The 16,234-nt window shown below is 43.1% G+C and overlaps 2 protein-coding genes across 2 annotated transcripts; one reads left to right on the top strand and one right to left on the bottom strand.

Moving 5' to 3' along the window:
- Nucleotides 1-280: 280 nt before the first annotated feature.
- On the top strand, nucleotides 281-11,071 carry LOC139446155 (LDL receptor repeat-containing protein egg-2-like). Its single transcript, XM_071227454.1, has 4 exons — nucleotides 281-380; nucleotides 4,750-4,893; nucleotides 10,048-10,188; nucleotides 10,853-11,071. The coding sequence occupies exons 1-3, from the start codon at nucleotides 320-322 to the stop codon at nucleotides 10,164-10,166; spliced, it is 324 nt and encodes a 107-aa protein (XP_071083555.1). The 5' UTR covers nucleotides 281-319; the 3' UTR covers nucleotides 10,167-10,188; nucleotides 10,853-11,071.
- Nucleotides 11,072-14,146: 3,075 nt separating this feature from the next.
- LOC139446536 (uncharacterized) lies at nucleotides 14,147-15,537 on the bottom strand. The gene is made up of 2 exons (XM_071227838.1): nucleotides 14,668-15,537; nucleotides 14,147-14,560 (listed from the first exon to the last, which is right to left on the bottom strand). The coding sequence occupies exons 1-2, from the start codon at nucleotides 15,535-15,537 to the stop codon at nucleotides 14,147-14,149; spliced, it is 1,284 nt and encodes a 427-aa protein (XP_071083939.1).
- Nucleotides 15,538-16,234: the final 697 nt, after the last annotated feature.

Below are 16,234 nucleotides of genomic sequence, written 5' to 3'. Positions count from 1 at the left end.
TCATACGTATACCAGTCTCGATTATCTACCGAAATATATTCCAATGGGCTTGAAAGCAAAATAGCAATAAAGATTAAACGTATCGATCATTGGAAATCAGTGATGATACCAGGTGTTGAGGAAAAGGGTAAGATGGCCTGCCCAGCTATGTCAAGTCCCTCGATGAGTTAATGTGTTATTTGACAATAATGCAGCTATTGTGTTAAGATATTTTACACACTGCATACTTTATACAACTATACGGTAACAGTGTTTTGCATACAGCGTTTATATATACGGCTAGAGTGAAGGTCGGAGCCCATAACAAAAGGAAGTCAGAATGGAGACGAGGTATCTCATCGGGCTGGTTCTCATTTTGCTGGTGCTTGACCATTGTGAAGGTAAGTCGGTTATCTTGATCCCCCCTTATCTTACCACGTCATCACGATGTGAACAACGCTTATGTCAGCTGTAACTTTTGTTATAAATGGTATTTTTATTCAAACTTTGTCGATGTTTGTGATCTCGGTGTTTGTAGGGAATTGTTCATATTTTGCAGTTGGTTGATCAATGTGAAGGTTAATCGGTTAGCTTCCCTTATCCCGTGATCAATATAGGTCTGCAGTGCCGGTATATTGTGAAGGGACAACATTTAGTCGCTACAAGCTACGGGACATTTGAACCCCTTGTGCATGTGAAAATACTGATTTGAGAAAAACATTAAATGCGTAGATTAGCAGAGAACCTTAATGTCCACAGTTTATGGACACTTAACCAAATAAGATAAAATAAATCTACACTAACAAAGAAATAGTGATGCGGCTTCCCTAGGGGACCGGGTCGGTGGAGGGAGGGGGGTTGGGGTCATTGTACATTATACCTGACCCTAAAAATACCCACTATATACTTACTCCATTTGATCATTGACACCCCCCCATTTTTGGGTGACCCTGTAAATTGGGGTCGGTTATAAACCGGCAGATAGCAAAACGGAAATATTTCTGGTCGCCGAGCCAACTGAAATGATAAAGCGGCACGAAGCCACCGTCCCTCTCTCATTATTGCGGTAAACTTCTAGCAAATGTCATGCATTTCAGGATTTAAAAAAACCCCTGACATTGAACAGATAACAACATATATGAAGATAAAGTAGACCAAATATGACATGTCATAAACAACTGTTTAAAATGTTTCGAAAAGCATGACCTTTCTATTGAAAACCCCTTAAGTCTCGTAGACCTTTTCAGAAAACTATTACGAAAAGACCATGGTGTAGACAGAGTATGATGTTAATGCAGACAACGTACACGGCTTGTATTCATTACCTATTACTGACTCAGTAACATATGTGAATATATACAAATAGTCCCATGTATCAAATTATAGCTCAGGAATATGCAACTACTGTCAACGAGGTTGTCTGTCTGGGGCACGGATGACTCTGCTGTGCTGAGTTGCGTCCCTTGGGCACGCCAGAAACCTATGGTCTTGGGTTCGAATCCCGGTTCAACCCGATTGTTTCTGGGTCTGTCAGCACAATACCCGTTCTCGTGGGTTTCACCAAAGTAGTAAACGTCTGAGACCTGCATCACCTCGTGCTTTCCCCCAACATGAAGCTGACAAGCTGTGATATAACTGGAATACTGTTAAATGCACCTTTAAACCCAACGCACTCACTCACTGAGGTTGCCCGTATGACAACAGGGACACTGGCCGTTAAGAGATGAGAAGCAACGGACTGAGTACCTCCATTATGATGTGGGGTGGTTGGGTAGCCTGGTTCGATTCCCGACATGGGTACAATGTGTGAAGCCCATTTCTGGTGTCCCCCGCGGTGATATTTCTGGAATATTGCTAACAGCGGCGTAAAACCATACTCACTCACTCACTCACCTATTACGATGTGGCTGAGATATTACTAAATACGGCGAAAATCCGTGCTCACTCACCTTGAGTCTGAATTTTTACGCCGATCGAAGAAACAAGCAGCAATCTTCGTGATCCAGATGTGTGCAGTCTGGAGACCTGGGAAAGTCCAGGGTGTGTGTGACATGTGCAGGTGACAGTGAAAGTACAGGGTGTGTGTGACATGTGCAGGTGACAGTGAAAGTCCAGGGTGTGTGTGACATGTGCAGGTGACAGTGAAAGTACAGGGTGTGTGTGACATGTGCAGGTGACAGTGAAAGTACAGGGTGTGTGTGACATGTGCAGGTGACAGTGAAAGTACAGGGTGTGTGTGACATGTGCAGGTGACAGTGAAAGTCCAGGGTGTGTGTGACATGTGCAGGTGACAGTGAAAGTACAGGGTGTGTGTGACATGTGCAGGTGACAGTGAAAGTACAGGGTGTGTGTGACATGTGCAGGTGACAGTGAAAGTACAGGGTGTGTGTGTCATGTGCAGGTGACAGTGAAAGTACAGGGTGTGTGTGACATGTGCAGGTGACAGTGAAAGTCCAGGGTGTGTGTGACATGTGCAGGTGACAGTGAAAGTACAGGGTGTGTGTGACATGTGCAGGTGACAGTGAAAGTCCAGTGTGTGTGTGACATGTGCAGGTGACAGTGAAAGTACAGGGTGTGTGTGACATGTGCAGGTGACAGTGAAAGTCCAGGGTGTGTGTGACATGTGCAGGTGACAGTGAAAGTACAGGGTGTGTGTGACATGTGCAGGTGACAGTGAAAGTCCAGGGTGTGTGTGACATGTGCAGGTGACAGTGAAAGTACAGGGTGTGTGTGACATGTGCAGGTGACAGTGAAAGTCCAGGGTGTGTGTGACATGTGCAGGTGACAGTGAAAGTACAGGGTGTTTGTGACATGTGCAGGTGACAGTGAAAGTCCAGGGTGTGTGTGACATGTGCAGGTGACAGTGAAAGTCCAAGGTGTGTGTGACATGTGCAGGTGACAGTGAAAGTACAGGGTGTGTGTGTCATGTGCAGGTGACAGTGAAAGTACAGGGTGTGTGTGTCATGTGCAGGTGACAGTGAAAGTACAGGGTGTGTGTGACATGTGCAGGTGACAGTGAAAGTCCAGGGTGTGTGTGACATGTGCAGGTGACAGTGAAAGTACAGGGTGTGTGTGACATGTGCAGGTGACAGTGAAAGTACAGACAGGGTGTGTGTGACATGTGCAGGTGACAGTGAAAGTCCAGGGTGTGTGTGACATGTGCAGGTGACAGTGAAAGTACAGGGTGTGTGTGACATGAGCAGGTGACAGTGAAAGTACAGGGTGTGTGTGACATGTGCAGGTGACAGTGAAAGTCCAGGGTGTGTGTGACATGTGCAGGTGACAGTGAAAGTACAGGGTGTGTGTGACATGTGCGGGTGACAGTGAAAGTCCAGGGTGTGTGTGACATGAGCAGGTGACAGTGAAAGTCCAGGGTGTGTGTGACATGAGCAGGTGACAGTGAAAGTACAGGGTGTGTGTATAAGTCCACAGACAGAGCATCTCAGAGACAATTTGTGGTGTAGCATAGTGGACACTTGTCCAGTGGAAGTCCCATTTCTGGTGTCCCCCGCCGTGATATTGCTGGAATATTGCTAAACGCGACGTAAAACCATGCTAACTCACTCCAGTGGAGGTGAGGTGAAATGGGGTTTAACGTCGCGTCCAAGATTATTGCACTTATATAGCGACGTGTGCATGTCGTGTGTGTTTGTGTGGTTGCCTGTACTAGTCCGGACTAATGCCGATTTATAGTGCTAGCTCACTGAGATACCATGCCGCAGTTTAACATGAATATCCCACTCAGACACAGTATACTGACTCTGAGCCGAGCGCCAGACAGGGTAACAACAAGTACCATCTTTTAACGTCTTTTGGTATGACGCGGCCAGGTATCGAACCCCGGACCTTCCGCTCTCCGGGCGGACGCTCTACCACTAGACCACGGAGGCGGTCCACTCCAGTGGAAGTCAGCGTGGCTCTCAACAACAAGCGGGATATACTAGTAGTTAGTTTTCAGTATGCTAGCATGTACGCCCCAAATGCCAGCAAATCCTGAAACTGTAGAGAACTTAGCAAAAGCTGCAGTCAAAAGTCTCTTGCATTTGAAGATATAATATAGATCGTGTGAAGAAACATTACATTCTCTGATTGTTGAGCAGGCATAGACTTTAAACATAAGAATGCTTATTTATGTACTCTTGAAAATACAGTATTTAAATGTCTGTAACTCTCCTAAAAAAGAGGAATAAAATAAAGAATATATATATATATATATATATATATATATATATATATATATATATATACGTGGCTCACTCTGCCTCCCAAGAGATTATATAAGGGGGGGGGGGGTCCGGTGACCCATTTTTCCATGTATGTGAAAAATGAATGAAAAGAATGGATGCCTAACTATGGTATTCTTGCCGATTTGGACCCAAGCATACATGCATAAGACATACCTGCAAAATAACTAGGTGTGGGGTAAGATAGATTCGTTGTCCACCGGCCCATCGGTTGTCATGGGCTGCTCAGAACTTGTTTGATCGAGATCCTTCCGATCTTCTGACGTCATCGTAACAGATGTTGTTCAGGTCCCGTTGACATGTTCTTATGGTCCGATCATTCAGCTGCTACAGCGTCTGCATCATTTTGTTCTTGCTGTGTTGTATTTCAATCCAGAATATATTTTCTCCGTGCACAGTTTCATTATGTGGTTAGTGTATATATGTATATATATAGTCCCTTGGGAGGCAGAGTGGGTCACGTGATTTGACAAAGACTTACTGCTAAGATACATTCCTGAAATATCGGTCGTTTGTTTGTTAACAGCTTTCAGGCAAATGCATCGCCGCAACCGATGCGGCCGTGGTCGCAGAATGTGTACGTCTGTGAGGCGATGCGTCTCCAACACAAAGGTTTGTGACGGCATCAACGACTGCGGGGACTTTTCCGACGAGTATACATGTCCCGGATGTAAGTATACCAAAGTCAATCCGGTCATCCGAAACTTGACTCATTCAGCACCCCTCGCCCCTTTCCGCTACTTCCGTTAGTTTGTTCCGGAATGGTACGATTGATCACGAATGCATGTCTGCTGTACATATCAAATTCGTCACGCAACCCTTCCCTTAAACTGCATGCAACAATATATTCGGCTTTTTTATATTTTTTGGTTTGTTTGTTTGTTGTTTATTGTCGCACTCAGCTCTATGGTTGCGGTCTGTAAATAAACTAGTGATTAACAGCATGAGCATCGGTTATTGATTGAGCCTGACCATCCGATCCCGTTAGTTGCCTTTTACTACAAGCATAAGTTGTTGAAGTTCAATTCTAACCCGGACTCTTGTGCCGGAATGACACGAGTGCATGTATCGGGGCAGGAGGACACGCGACGCTCTGATTGCTGTTACCATAGATGCGAGGGTTTTGCAATGTATCATATATCAATTATGTTCATCAATCATTCAGAATGCAGATTAGTGATTAATAATATAAGCTGTTTACCAGTCTCGAGGGGTACATAAAGCGACAAAGCCCTTTCTATATCCACTAGAAATCTCTGCATAATACAAGGTCGATTCCGACTATTTCATGAACATGTGTTAAGGGATCACTATAAAAAAGTAATGATACCTCCCCCACCCCCTCCACCCACATGAGGTGAACAAGTGCAGTGTTTGTGAGTGAGGGAATTTGACGGAACTCCGTTTTGAAAAGTATTTCAGTAATACAACGTAGGCGGGAATGTCCGAGGTTCACCGAGGCCAAGTCGTGTAAGGCGTCGCAATTCGCCGTTCTCACTTTAGTCTCGATTAGTGCCATTAAACCAATCATCATGAGTTCGAATCCCGGTTTCTTCTCATTCTGTTTCTAGTTTTGTTCACGCTTTTTTGGAGAAGGAAGGAAGCGTTTTGTGATTTGACAATTTTCGTTTAATAATCATGTAATTATGTTGTAAATATATCACCAACTAAGTGGTAGATTATCTTAACACGCCGTGATATCTTATAAATACGATTTTTTTCCGTCGTTATGTTTTACACCAGTGTTTAAATGAAAAATCATTTTCCGTTAAATGGATGACGTAATACATTGAGCACTTCAACATGCATTCATCATATACACGGCGGAACAAGCCGATTAAACTCGGAACGTTTTACAACTTATAGCGCCATCTGGCGTTCTTTATTGTCAACGTTGTCCTTTAGCAGTTTAGTGTCCTTTTTGTGCACTGACGTTCTTTCGTACACATTGTTCATTCTTTCCATATGACGTCTTAAGTTTGCGAGATGTTCATTAGTATCGTTTTGAAGTTTGAATTCATTATTTGTTTGTAAACAATGAACTTTTTCTGTAACGTTATTTTTTTATTCGTAACATTTGACTATTATTGCGTACTTTTGCCATTTATTTCAACTTTGTATTTATTGACCGAATGGTCGGCCATAGACAGTCACGATTTGCATAATTAGTGATGATGAGAAATGAGTCTTGCTTATCGATCCTTTGTGATAATGGTGCAATTACGTAGTAAAGAGAGCCATCTAGACCCCATCCTCTGCGAGAGGTCATCATAAAGTGGATATACAACTATAATTATCTGTAATTATAGAGTACAAGGAAACAAAGTTGAACAATGTATAGGTTAAATAGGCCTGATGACATCACTCCTGGCGTGAGGTTATGTGGTGCGTTGCTGGAGAACACTAGTTGTGTGATTCTTTATACAGAGACACTTCTTGTATACGGACTCCGTGAACTTGAACCATCCTTAGTCACCAACCTCTTTATAGCCCGAACTCCGTGAATTCCATATATCCTTAGCGGCCAACCATTATTTAATCCGAACTGCGATAACTCGATATATCCTTAGCGGCCAACCATTATTTAATCTGAACTGCGATAACTCGATATATCCTTAGCGACCAACCATTATTTAATCCGAACTGCGATAACTCGATATATCCTTAGCGACAAACCATTATTTAATCCGAACTGCGATAACTCGATATATTCTTAGCGACCAACCATTATTTAATCCGAACTGCGATAACTCGATATATTCTTAGCGATTAACCATTATTTAATCCGAACTGCGATAACTCGATATATTCTTAGCGACCAACCATTATTTAATCTGAACTGCGATAACTCGATATATCCTTAGCGGCCAACCATTATTTAATCCGAACTGCGATAACACGATATATTCTTAGCGACCAACCATTATTTAATCCGAACTGCAATAACTCGATATATGCTTAGCGACCAACCATTATTTAATCCGAACTGCGATAACTCGATATATCCTTAGCGACCAACCATTATTTAATCCGAACTGCGATAACTCGATATATCATCAGCGACCAACCATTATTTAATCCGAACTGCGATAACTCGATATATCCTTAGCGACCAACCATTATTTAACCCGAACTGCAATAACTCGATATATCCTTAGCGACCAACCATTATTTAATCCGAACTGCGATAACTCGATATATCCTTAGCGACCAACCATTATTTTCACCGAACTGCGTAAATTAGATATATCGTGAGCAGCAAAGAATAATTTAAGTAGAATAATGCATCAATTGGGCGTTCTAGATATGCACAGTTTGAGAAAGAAGTAAAACTTTGAGAAATGAATTTGATCGAATTTGTTCACATAACACTTCACAACACTTTTAAAAAAACTCAACGTCAACACCAAATGTACGGGGTTTGGCAAACATGTGCCAAAAGGATGATTTGAGCGAGTTTCAGGAAGAATTCCTGATTGTCTCTGGAGAAGTAAATGTAGGAAAAAGATTTACAAAGATACAGAAACAAAAACATCCTGCGTCACGAACTGGCTCACTGGCTGGACTTTCCCTTTTAATTTCCATAAATTCGTCCCTTTTAATTGATTTCAGACAGATCTGCACTTGCAACATAAGTCCATAATATGTAATTGTAAGAAAGAAAGAAATACTTGGCAGCTATATGAACACGACCGATGAGTTTCATGAGGGAATTTACCCGTCAATAGGTCTCCATCAACCCATGCTTGCCGTAAATGCCGACTACACTTATCGTAAGAGGCGACTAATGGGATCGGGTGGTCAGGCTCGCTGACTTGGTTGATGCCATCGTATCCCAATTGCGTGGATCGATGCTAATGGTGTCAATCACTGGATTGTCTTGTCCATTCTCGATTATTTACAGACCGCCGTCGTATAGCTGGAATATTGCTGAGTGCAGCGTTGAATAACAAACTTACAAACAAACAAACATAAGAGTATTTCAAATTTTTCCTCAACTTTAAAATGTATGACATTCCAGTTGGCTAAAATAACCGGTATCATACCTTTACGGTTATACCGCATTCGTGACTAACTCGTCCCATTTCGGGACAAGCCGAATGTACCGGAAACATGCGAGTGCTGACGAATGCGTTATACCGGAGGAATTCTTATTTGTTCTTGAAGAATTGGAATTGAGGCTGTTTAGTGTATACACCTTCCCGAGACAAGATTGTCCACTAGCCTATATCAAAGCTTAGTTTCCACCCTTGCCATTTTAAGCCTACTTTTCTTTGCAAAAATATGAGAGGACTATCGCACATATCGATATTCCAGTCAGAGAAATTGTTACAAATTCAAAATCTGGGTCCCGGAGGCCTGTTCGATGCTATGGCCACAGCTTGTCGAATTTGCGCTGATTTCAAAAAATTAAGCGAAGTCAAATATTTATTTATTTATTTATTTATTTATTTATTTATTTATTTATTTATTTATTTATTTCGAAGTGTTTCAAAGTTTTCAGTCAACTTGCCCAAGTACTTTAATATATTTGCGTGCAAACGACTCGAACGACTGACGCTTATTTCAGTGCTATTTTCAAGCGACATCTGTTGAGCGTTCATGTTACAGGGATGTGCAGTGTTACTTGATATACTGTGCAGTCTGTATGTATGTCTCTCTTATTGCAAGAGCGAAATGCGGCAATAAGAATCTTTACTGTCATTTTGTTAGTCTGTCAGGGGTGAAATCTCAATCTTTTCGTTTGCTGATGGACCAGGCCGAATGCACTGGTAGTCCACTTTGTGAAGTCATTTGAAACAACAGCCATATGGTTGGATATCGTGTTTTCAGAACAGCGGACACCAGTCGCGTTATACACGGATTGGCGCCACGATCAAGTCAAGAAAAGTAGGCTGAACTGACAAGGGTGGTATTTTAGCTTGGCTGTGATACGGGCTAGTGGACTCTCTTGTCTCGGGAAGATGCACTGTGTACGGAGGATGCTGGGGTAGCAAAGTAGTTAAAGCGTTATCTTGTTTCACCTAAATTCCGGGTTCGATTCCCCACGTGGTGTTCAGCCGGAACATTACTTAGCGCGACGTAACGACACACAGTACACATGATTCGTGTGGACGGCAGGGAAAGAGGGACATGATCATGACTTTCATCTAATGAGCTCTGTGCTCCGATCTCAGTGACTTACCTATTTGAATATACATTATATGTTTATTAACATGAATCAACTCTGACCCATAATGATAAATCGGAATACCTTGGTGAGCAGAGAGTTGGTGTCAATACAATATTTAAACTCGATTCACGTGCTTATTTTCAAACATGAGTTCATTGCTTATTATTGTCATAAATACTGTAATAAATGTACACTGTAATCCATGTTTAAGAAATATAATAACAAATATGAATATAAATAAATATAAATAAATATAAATAGGTTCATTGCTCATTTTCACTATGAAAACCTATTGTATAAATGACAAGTAATACTTCATATTCACGATATTATAGCTCCGTGAAGATCCGGGGTAAAATAGGTCTTCAGCAATCCATGCTTGCGGTAAAAGGCGACTATGTTTGTCGTAAGAGGCGACTAACGGGATCGTGTGGTCAGACTCGCTGACTTGGTTGGTGCATGTCATCGTATCCAAATTGCGTGAGTCGATGCTCATGATGTTAATCACTGGATTGTCTGGTCCAGACTCGATTATTTACATACCGCCGTCATGTAGCTGTAATATTGCTGAGTGCGGCGTTAAACAACAACAAAAACCAAACAATCACAAAATGATATCGTATTAATTATTAATTAAACTGTTGCCCTCAGTTCAATGTCCCCGAGGGAAGTTCCAGTGCAATGACGGTCCCTGCATCACTCAGAGTTGGCGCTGCGACAACTACAACGACTGTGTCGACGGCTCCGACGAGATCGGATGCAATAACTGAAACACACTACACCCATCGCCATGTGAGTATGGGAAAGGTCCATGGGCTATGCGTTCTTTATCTTATATGGAAGTGTCAGCGTTATTTTTTCGTCAAGGGTAATCTGTATTCCTAATGACTCCGGAAGGTCAGTGGTTCGATTTCGGCCGCGTTATACCGTTGCAATACGTTAAAACATGGTACTTGTTGTAACCCTGCCTGGCGTTCAGCATTCAGAGGATAAACAAGGACTGATCGGCTCGGAGTCAGTATAAATGAGTGGGACATACATGTTATACTGCGGCGTGGTATAGCAGTGATCCAGTTCTATTATACCGACACTAGTACACACACACACACACACACACACACACACACACACACACACTATAAGTCGCTATATAAGTGCAATAATCTTGAACGCGACGTTAAGCCCCATTTCACGTCACCGCGTCTGTGGCGTGTATGACAATACCTAGCCAGATTTTACTGACGCTTCAACAACCTGGCATGCCACGTAAGCAGTGGACTCGGTGTTGTGATGTTTTAGTACGTTGACGCTGCTTGGAACAGTATTTCTTCTATTAGGGACAAGTGACAAGTCATTTTCCGAATAAAAAGTATATGCTAGGAAGTCGAACAAGAATTTTAATCCAGGGAGGTTGTGTCACTAAAAAGCAAATTACAAACATATATCTACATTGCAGGACCATCAAACATGGCGCTGATGATTAACCAGACCTCTTCCAAGATTCACCCGAGGCAGAAACACACTGGCTGAGAGAGCTGGATGATTCTGCACCTTCTTCAATGTGAACGGACAACGCTTATTTCATTCTCATCTAGAAATCGGAAAAAGTGTAGACCTCATTCACTCTTCATATTCGCGATTATATTAATTTTGGAGTATAAAATAAATAAATATTTGTTAAACAAAGGGTCTCACATTTATGTTATTCTTTTATGACAACGTTTTCTTCGTCGTCAGTACTTAGCGGTTCTTTTTCGTGTGTATGTAAAGTGATATTTCACATTTTGTATAATGCAGTTTTCACGGGGAAACGTAAAACAGGCATTCGTCACCACTCGCCCCTTTCCGTAACCTGCAAGAAGACTCATCCCCCTGTCGATGAATGTCATGTGCGAAAATACGACAAACCAATCAGAATGCGCGTTTGACTTCAAGTTCTTCGTCAAAGAATCCCTCGGGAATAATTTTTGATTTTTACATACGTCTTGCATCTAAAAATATACCCAAGACACAGTTAAATATGTTCATTCATAATGTATAATACCGCATGCCCCGATGTGCTTTAAATTCCATCTGATATATATATAATATATGGGGAAATATATGTGAACCCTTACGCATCGAGTTGACAATTGCTCTAGGTATGCCCGTTTGCGCTAAGCGGGAACTCCGTCGCAAAAATGGCCACGATTCACTATTCGGCTTGTCCCGGACTATCACGAGTTGGTCACGAATGGTAAAACAGGATATCTATATAGAAGTGTGGCGTTAATTGAATCGTCACATTGAGAACAAAATGAACACAAGTCACATTCCATGTGTTATCTATATTTGTCAAAATGCTCTTTGGTCAGTTTACAAACGATATGATGATAGTTGGAGTGAAAAGAAGACTTTATTTATCTTCAGGGAGAAGAACACAGGGCGGCGCCATTGATAACCACTCGCGCATGGTAAATTTCCGAAACGAGGCTCTGACCTCTGACCTTGTATTATACATACATTAATAGATACACCATCGGGACTATGAAACACGAGACCAGCGTTACTAATGCACATGTGTGTCGTTCAGTCAGAAATATTTCAACTATATCACTCCGTCCTGTAAATAACTGAGAGAAACCATCGAGTACGGTAGTGATGGGGAGGCAGGGTATATGCCGTTTTTAGTAATATTCCGTTTCTAGCATAAATATTGGTATACTGCGGACCGCTACACTCGACTCAGATTTTGCGACACTCTTTCCCTGTATTATTAATTCTTGATGATTTTTTACTCTCGGGAAACGAGCCTTTGAAAGGTTATATTTAAATATAGTGATTCGTGTTCCGTAATGTCAATCGGTCTTTTGAAGTTATTATTATAAAGAATAAAAGCTGAAAACACATTACCGGTGACATAATCTATGTAACGACTTCCTCTGTGTGATATTTGACACGACCATCGGTGGTAAAGTGAAACTGACTGAGAGAGGCTGACTACCGTGTTTGATCTAAGAACTGTTGCGTGAATATTTCCGTGGTCAGGGTTATTCTGAAAGTGTATCACAGATTAATGTTTGTATGAGTGCTAGATTTATTGTTCCGGGTCGGAAAAGGCGACTGTGCGTGTCGTTAAGGGACGACTAACGGGGTCGGGTGGTCAGGCTCGCTGACTTCGTTGATACGTGTCATCGTATCCTAGTTACCTAGATCGATGCTCATGATGTCAATCACTGGATTATCTCGTCCAGACTCGATTATTTACAGATCGCCGTCATATAGTTGGAATATTTCTGAGTGGGGCGTTAAACAAGAAAGAAAGAAACAAATTTCAAAAAATAGAAAAAGAAAAGTTTGAAGGATGTCAGTCACATGTTCGTTAACATAAGACAGCACGAAAATGTCATGGAAAGACAATTAAAATCACAATGCACGTGCAAGTTGTGACAATCATGTGCACTGACAATGACTGTAAAGGTCAAACGTCAGTCAACATTTTGTCACAAGGTTGTCGATTTATTGGAAGTGGGAAGGTGCCGAGATTGAATTCTGCCAATCGCAACATCGCATTAGGGAGTGAGTGAGTATGGTTTTACGCAGCTTTTAGCAATATTCCAGCTATATCACGGCGGGGGACACCAGGAATGGGCTTCACACATTGTACCCATGTCGGGAATCGAACCCGGGTCTTCGGCATGACGAGCGAAGGCTTTAACCACGAGGCTACCCGATCGCCCCTCATCGCATTAGGACGTCTTGAAGCTGGAGAGCCCACAGTTGATCGTCATTTCAACGCACACCAGAGCTACATACCTCGTTACTGGGACCGGTGTACCCACCACAATCCAAACCCAAGATCGTCCTAGAAGTGGTGGACCAAGAGTCACCATTTCACAAGATCGCTACATGCGGTCTTTTAATACGTCATCGACATGCTACTGCCACCGAGACTGCCTGGTTTAAGGAGGGTACCTATCCAAACAATCAGGAATCGTGTGTTAGAGGTAGAAATGAGACCCAGAAGACCGGTGTTTCTCCCTGTACTGAGACGTTTGCATCGACGACAGGATGCGATGGAGAAACACCTTAACCCCATGGTCTCTTTGAGAAATTGGCGGCGAGTTTGGTTCAGTGATGAATCACGATTCTTTTCTCCTACCGACGTCGAGATGTCCACCGACGTCGAAATGAACGTTTTTGCACCGTCGACAGATTCGGTGGCGGAAGTGTGATGGCGTAGGGGGCCATATCCTACGCGCGGTGTTCTGATTTGGTGGTGGTTCAGGGATATCTCACAGCAAATCCGTACATCGACCAAATTTTTCAACGTCACCTTCTTCCGATTATCAGCCGATGGAGGGAGTTGTTTCAACATGACAAAGCTACACCATACACAGCTCGTGTCACTGTTGACTTTCTTCATAATTCAAACGTCGATGTCTTAAATTGTTTGATAGGCATTATTTAGAAGTTGACGGATGATAAGGGAGACACAATTTTATGGATAACAACTTCTTTAATACTGTAAAAAGCGACGTTTCGGTATAGATCCTTATACCGTTGTCAAGCAAGACTGAATGAGGGACATAGTACAGAATATATACAAGTATAGTAGGTGGAGGATTAACATTAACAACAATTGCATACATGGGTGGGATAACATAGGTAGGTGTTGACAACAAAGGGATAATACTGTCACAACACGATGGACAGAGAATACATAGGTGGAAGCCAATGGGACATGAAGCCAATTAAACAGGATAAGTGATTATTGCTTGATGAGTTCATAGTAGGCGAATGGGATGAAATAGCCTTGATCTCTGTTGATTGATGGCTTGTGGAGGCGAATGTGGACAGCTTCAGTTAGTTTTCTTTTAGTGAAATCATGGAGGTTGTTGGAGAGGATTTTGACGTCGTCAAAGTTGATGTTGTGATTAGGACATTTGCTTATATGGTGAGGGATGGCTGATTTACTGTCGGATTTGATGGTGGAGGTTTTGTGCTCTTTCATTCTGGTGTTGATTGGGCGGGATGTTTTACCTGTGTAAGATTGTCCACAGTTGCAGTCAATTTTGTAGACTACACCTTTAGGCTCTTGGGGTTTGGTTGTGTTCCTGCCGTTGGCTCTCAGCAGGATCTTGAGGGAGTTGGAGCTGGTGAAGTGGGTGTCGATGTTGGCATGCTGTTAGAGGAGACGGATGATGATGTGGGAGGCTTTTCCTATGAACGGGAGGGCGATGCGGAAGGGCGCGGATTCGTGTTTAAGGGTTTGGGTGTGGGATGGGGTACAGAGGTGATGACTTTGTCGACGAGATTAGGTGGATAATTGTTGAGGTGTGTGAAGATTTGGCGGAGGTGTTCGATCTCAGGTTTCAGGTTAGCAGAAGAAAAGTTGATGGCTCGTTTGGTTAGGGTGGACATGATGCCAGTCTTGGTTCTAAGGAGGTGGGTGGGGTTGAAGTGGATATACTGGTCGGTGTGGGTGGGCTTCCGGTAGACACTGGTTTGGATTCTGTTAGCTGAGTTTCTACAAACGAGGACATCTAGGACGGGTAGTTGGTTGTCCTTTTCTATTTCGATGGTGAACTGTACTCGGGGGTGTTGTTGGTTAAGATGTTGTAGTAGCAGGGTTGGGTCTTGGTCTTGTTTTAGGATGACAAAGGTGTCGTCAACTTTCCTGTACCAGCAAATAGGTTGGAAGGGTGATGTGGTGAAGGCCTGCTGTTCGAAGTGGGTCATGTAGATTTCAGTCAGAGAGTGGGGATCCCATGGGTAGGCCGTGTATCTGTTGATAGTACTCGTCGCCCCAGGTGGAGTAGGTAGAAGAGATACAGGCGGTAAGGTGAGGGCGATGTTAGATTCAGTGGATAGGCTAGTCTCAAGAGGAGTTTCAGTCATGCGATGGCGGAGAATTTGCAGAGTGTCATCTATGGGTACGTTGGTGAAGAGGTCTACTACGTCGTAACTGATGATTTGATCTGGATCAGTGATGTTCTTGAGTTTGGAATAGAAGTCCGTAGAGTCAGAGATGAAGGAGTCGGCTGTTTTTCTTAAGGGGGCAAGGGTTCTGGTTAGGTGGTGGGCCGTTTTGTAGAAGACAGTATCTCGGGAACACACAAGTAGACGGGTTCTTTTGGATTTTGAGGGTGGCTCTGGCATATGGTGGTTGGGGGTGATTGACGGAGAGTTGGTGGTGAAGTTGGAGGATGTTGTTCACTAGCTCATGGAAGTGGTCAGTGTCCATGATGACTTGTCAGCAGGGGCAATCTTGATGGTGTTGTCATCTCGGAGTTGTTTAATGGCTTAAGTCTCAGCTCTAGTGAGGTTAGGGGTTTGCGATTTGGTTTCAGCAAGAATGTCACAGATCTGGTGACGCAGATAGTCAACCTTACCCCATGGTGCAAGTTGCTGAAGCCCTTTCTCGATGTTGGAGATGAAGTCATCGTGGTTCCGTATTGGTCTGGTGGGGATGTACTTCAGGCCTTTTGACAGGACGTTGGTCTGTTCTGTGGTGAGTTGCTTTTTGCTGAGGTTGATAACGGTCTTACAGTGGCGCTGTTTTATGTTAAGTCGGTGCTGGTTTGGGGCCTCTCGGTGAGGAGGTGCTGAAACTGGTTGATGTGGTTGGCCTTGGTCTTCGTGTGCAGTTTGTTGTTGGCCTGGGTCTTAGCAGTGCGCAGCGAGGAGAAGGTGTCTGGTTGGAGGGTAGTGTTGAGCGGGTTGATGTGGTCAGAGATGTCTTTGAGGGAGATGGCCTTAATGTTGTGATGATGGTGGATTCGTTCCGTGATGAGGCGTTGGGAGGCGGTGCGAAGAATGGCTCTGGCAGCAGGAGAGTTGACGGGGGATCTGACCC

The sequence above is a fragment of the Haliotis cracherodii genome, unplaced genomic scaffold (assembly GCF_022045235.1).
Source record: "Haliotis cracherodii isolate W230 unplaced genomic scaffold, xgHalCrac1.p SCAF_6, whole genome shotgun sequence".
Classification (NCBI taxonomy): Eukaryota; Metazoa; Mollusca; class Gastropoda; order Lepetellida; family Haliotidae; genus Haliotis; species Haliotis cracherodii.
Note: the sequence above shows the minus strand (reverse complement) of the source record. Positions and strands in the feature narration are given on the sequence as shown.

Excerpts from the sequence above, each read along its gene's own strand:
- LOC139446155 (XM_071227454.1), top strand. The coding sequence starts at position 320 with ATGGAGACGAGGTATCTCATCGGGCTGGTTCTCATTTTGCTGGTGCTT. Across the intron at positions 381-4,749 it reads GGTGCTTGACCATTGTGAAG|CTTTCAGGCAAATGCATCGC; the intron begins GTAAGTCGGTTA and ends GTTTGTTAACAG. Across the intron at positions 4,894-10,047 it reads CGAGTATACATGTCCCGGAT|TTCAATGTCCCCGAGGGAAG; the intron begins GTAAGTATACCA and ends TGTTGCCCTCAG.
- LOC139446536 (XM_071227838.1), bottom strand. The coding sequence starts at position 15,537 with ATGCCAGAGCCACCCTCAAAATCCAAAAGAACCCGTCTACTTGTGTGT. Across the intron at positions 14,561-14,667 it reads TCGACAAAGTCATCACCTCT|CATGCCAACATCGACACCCA; the intron begins GTACCCCATCCC and ends CTCCTCTAACAG.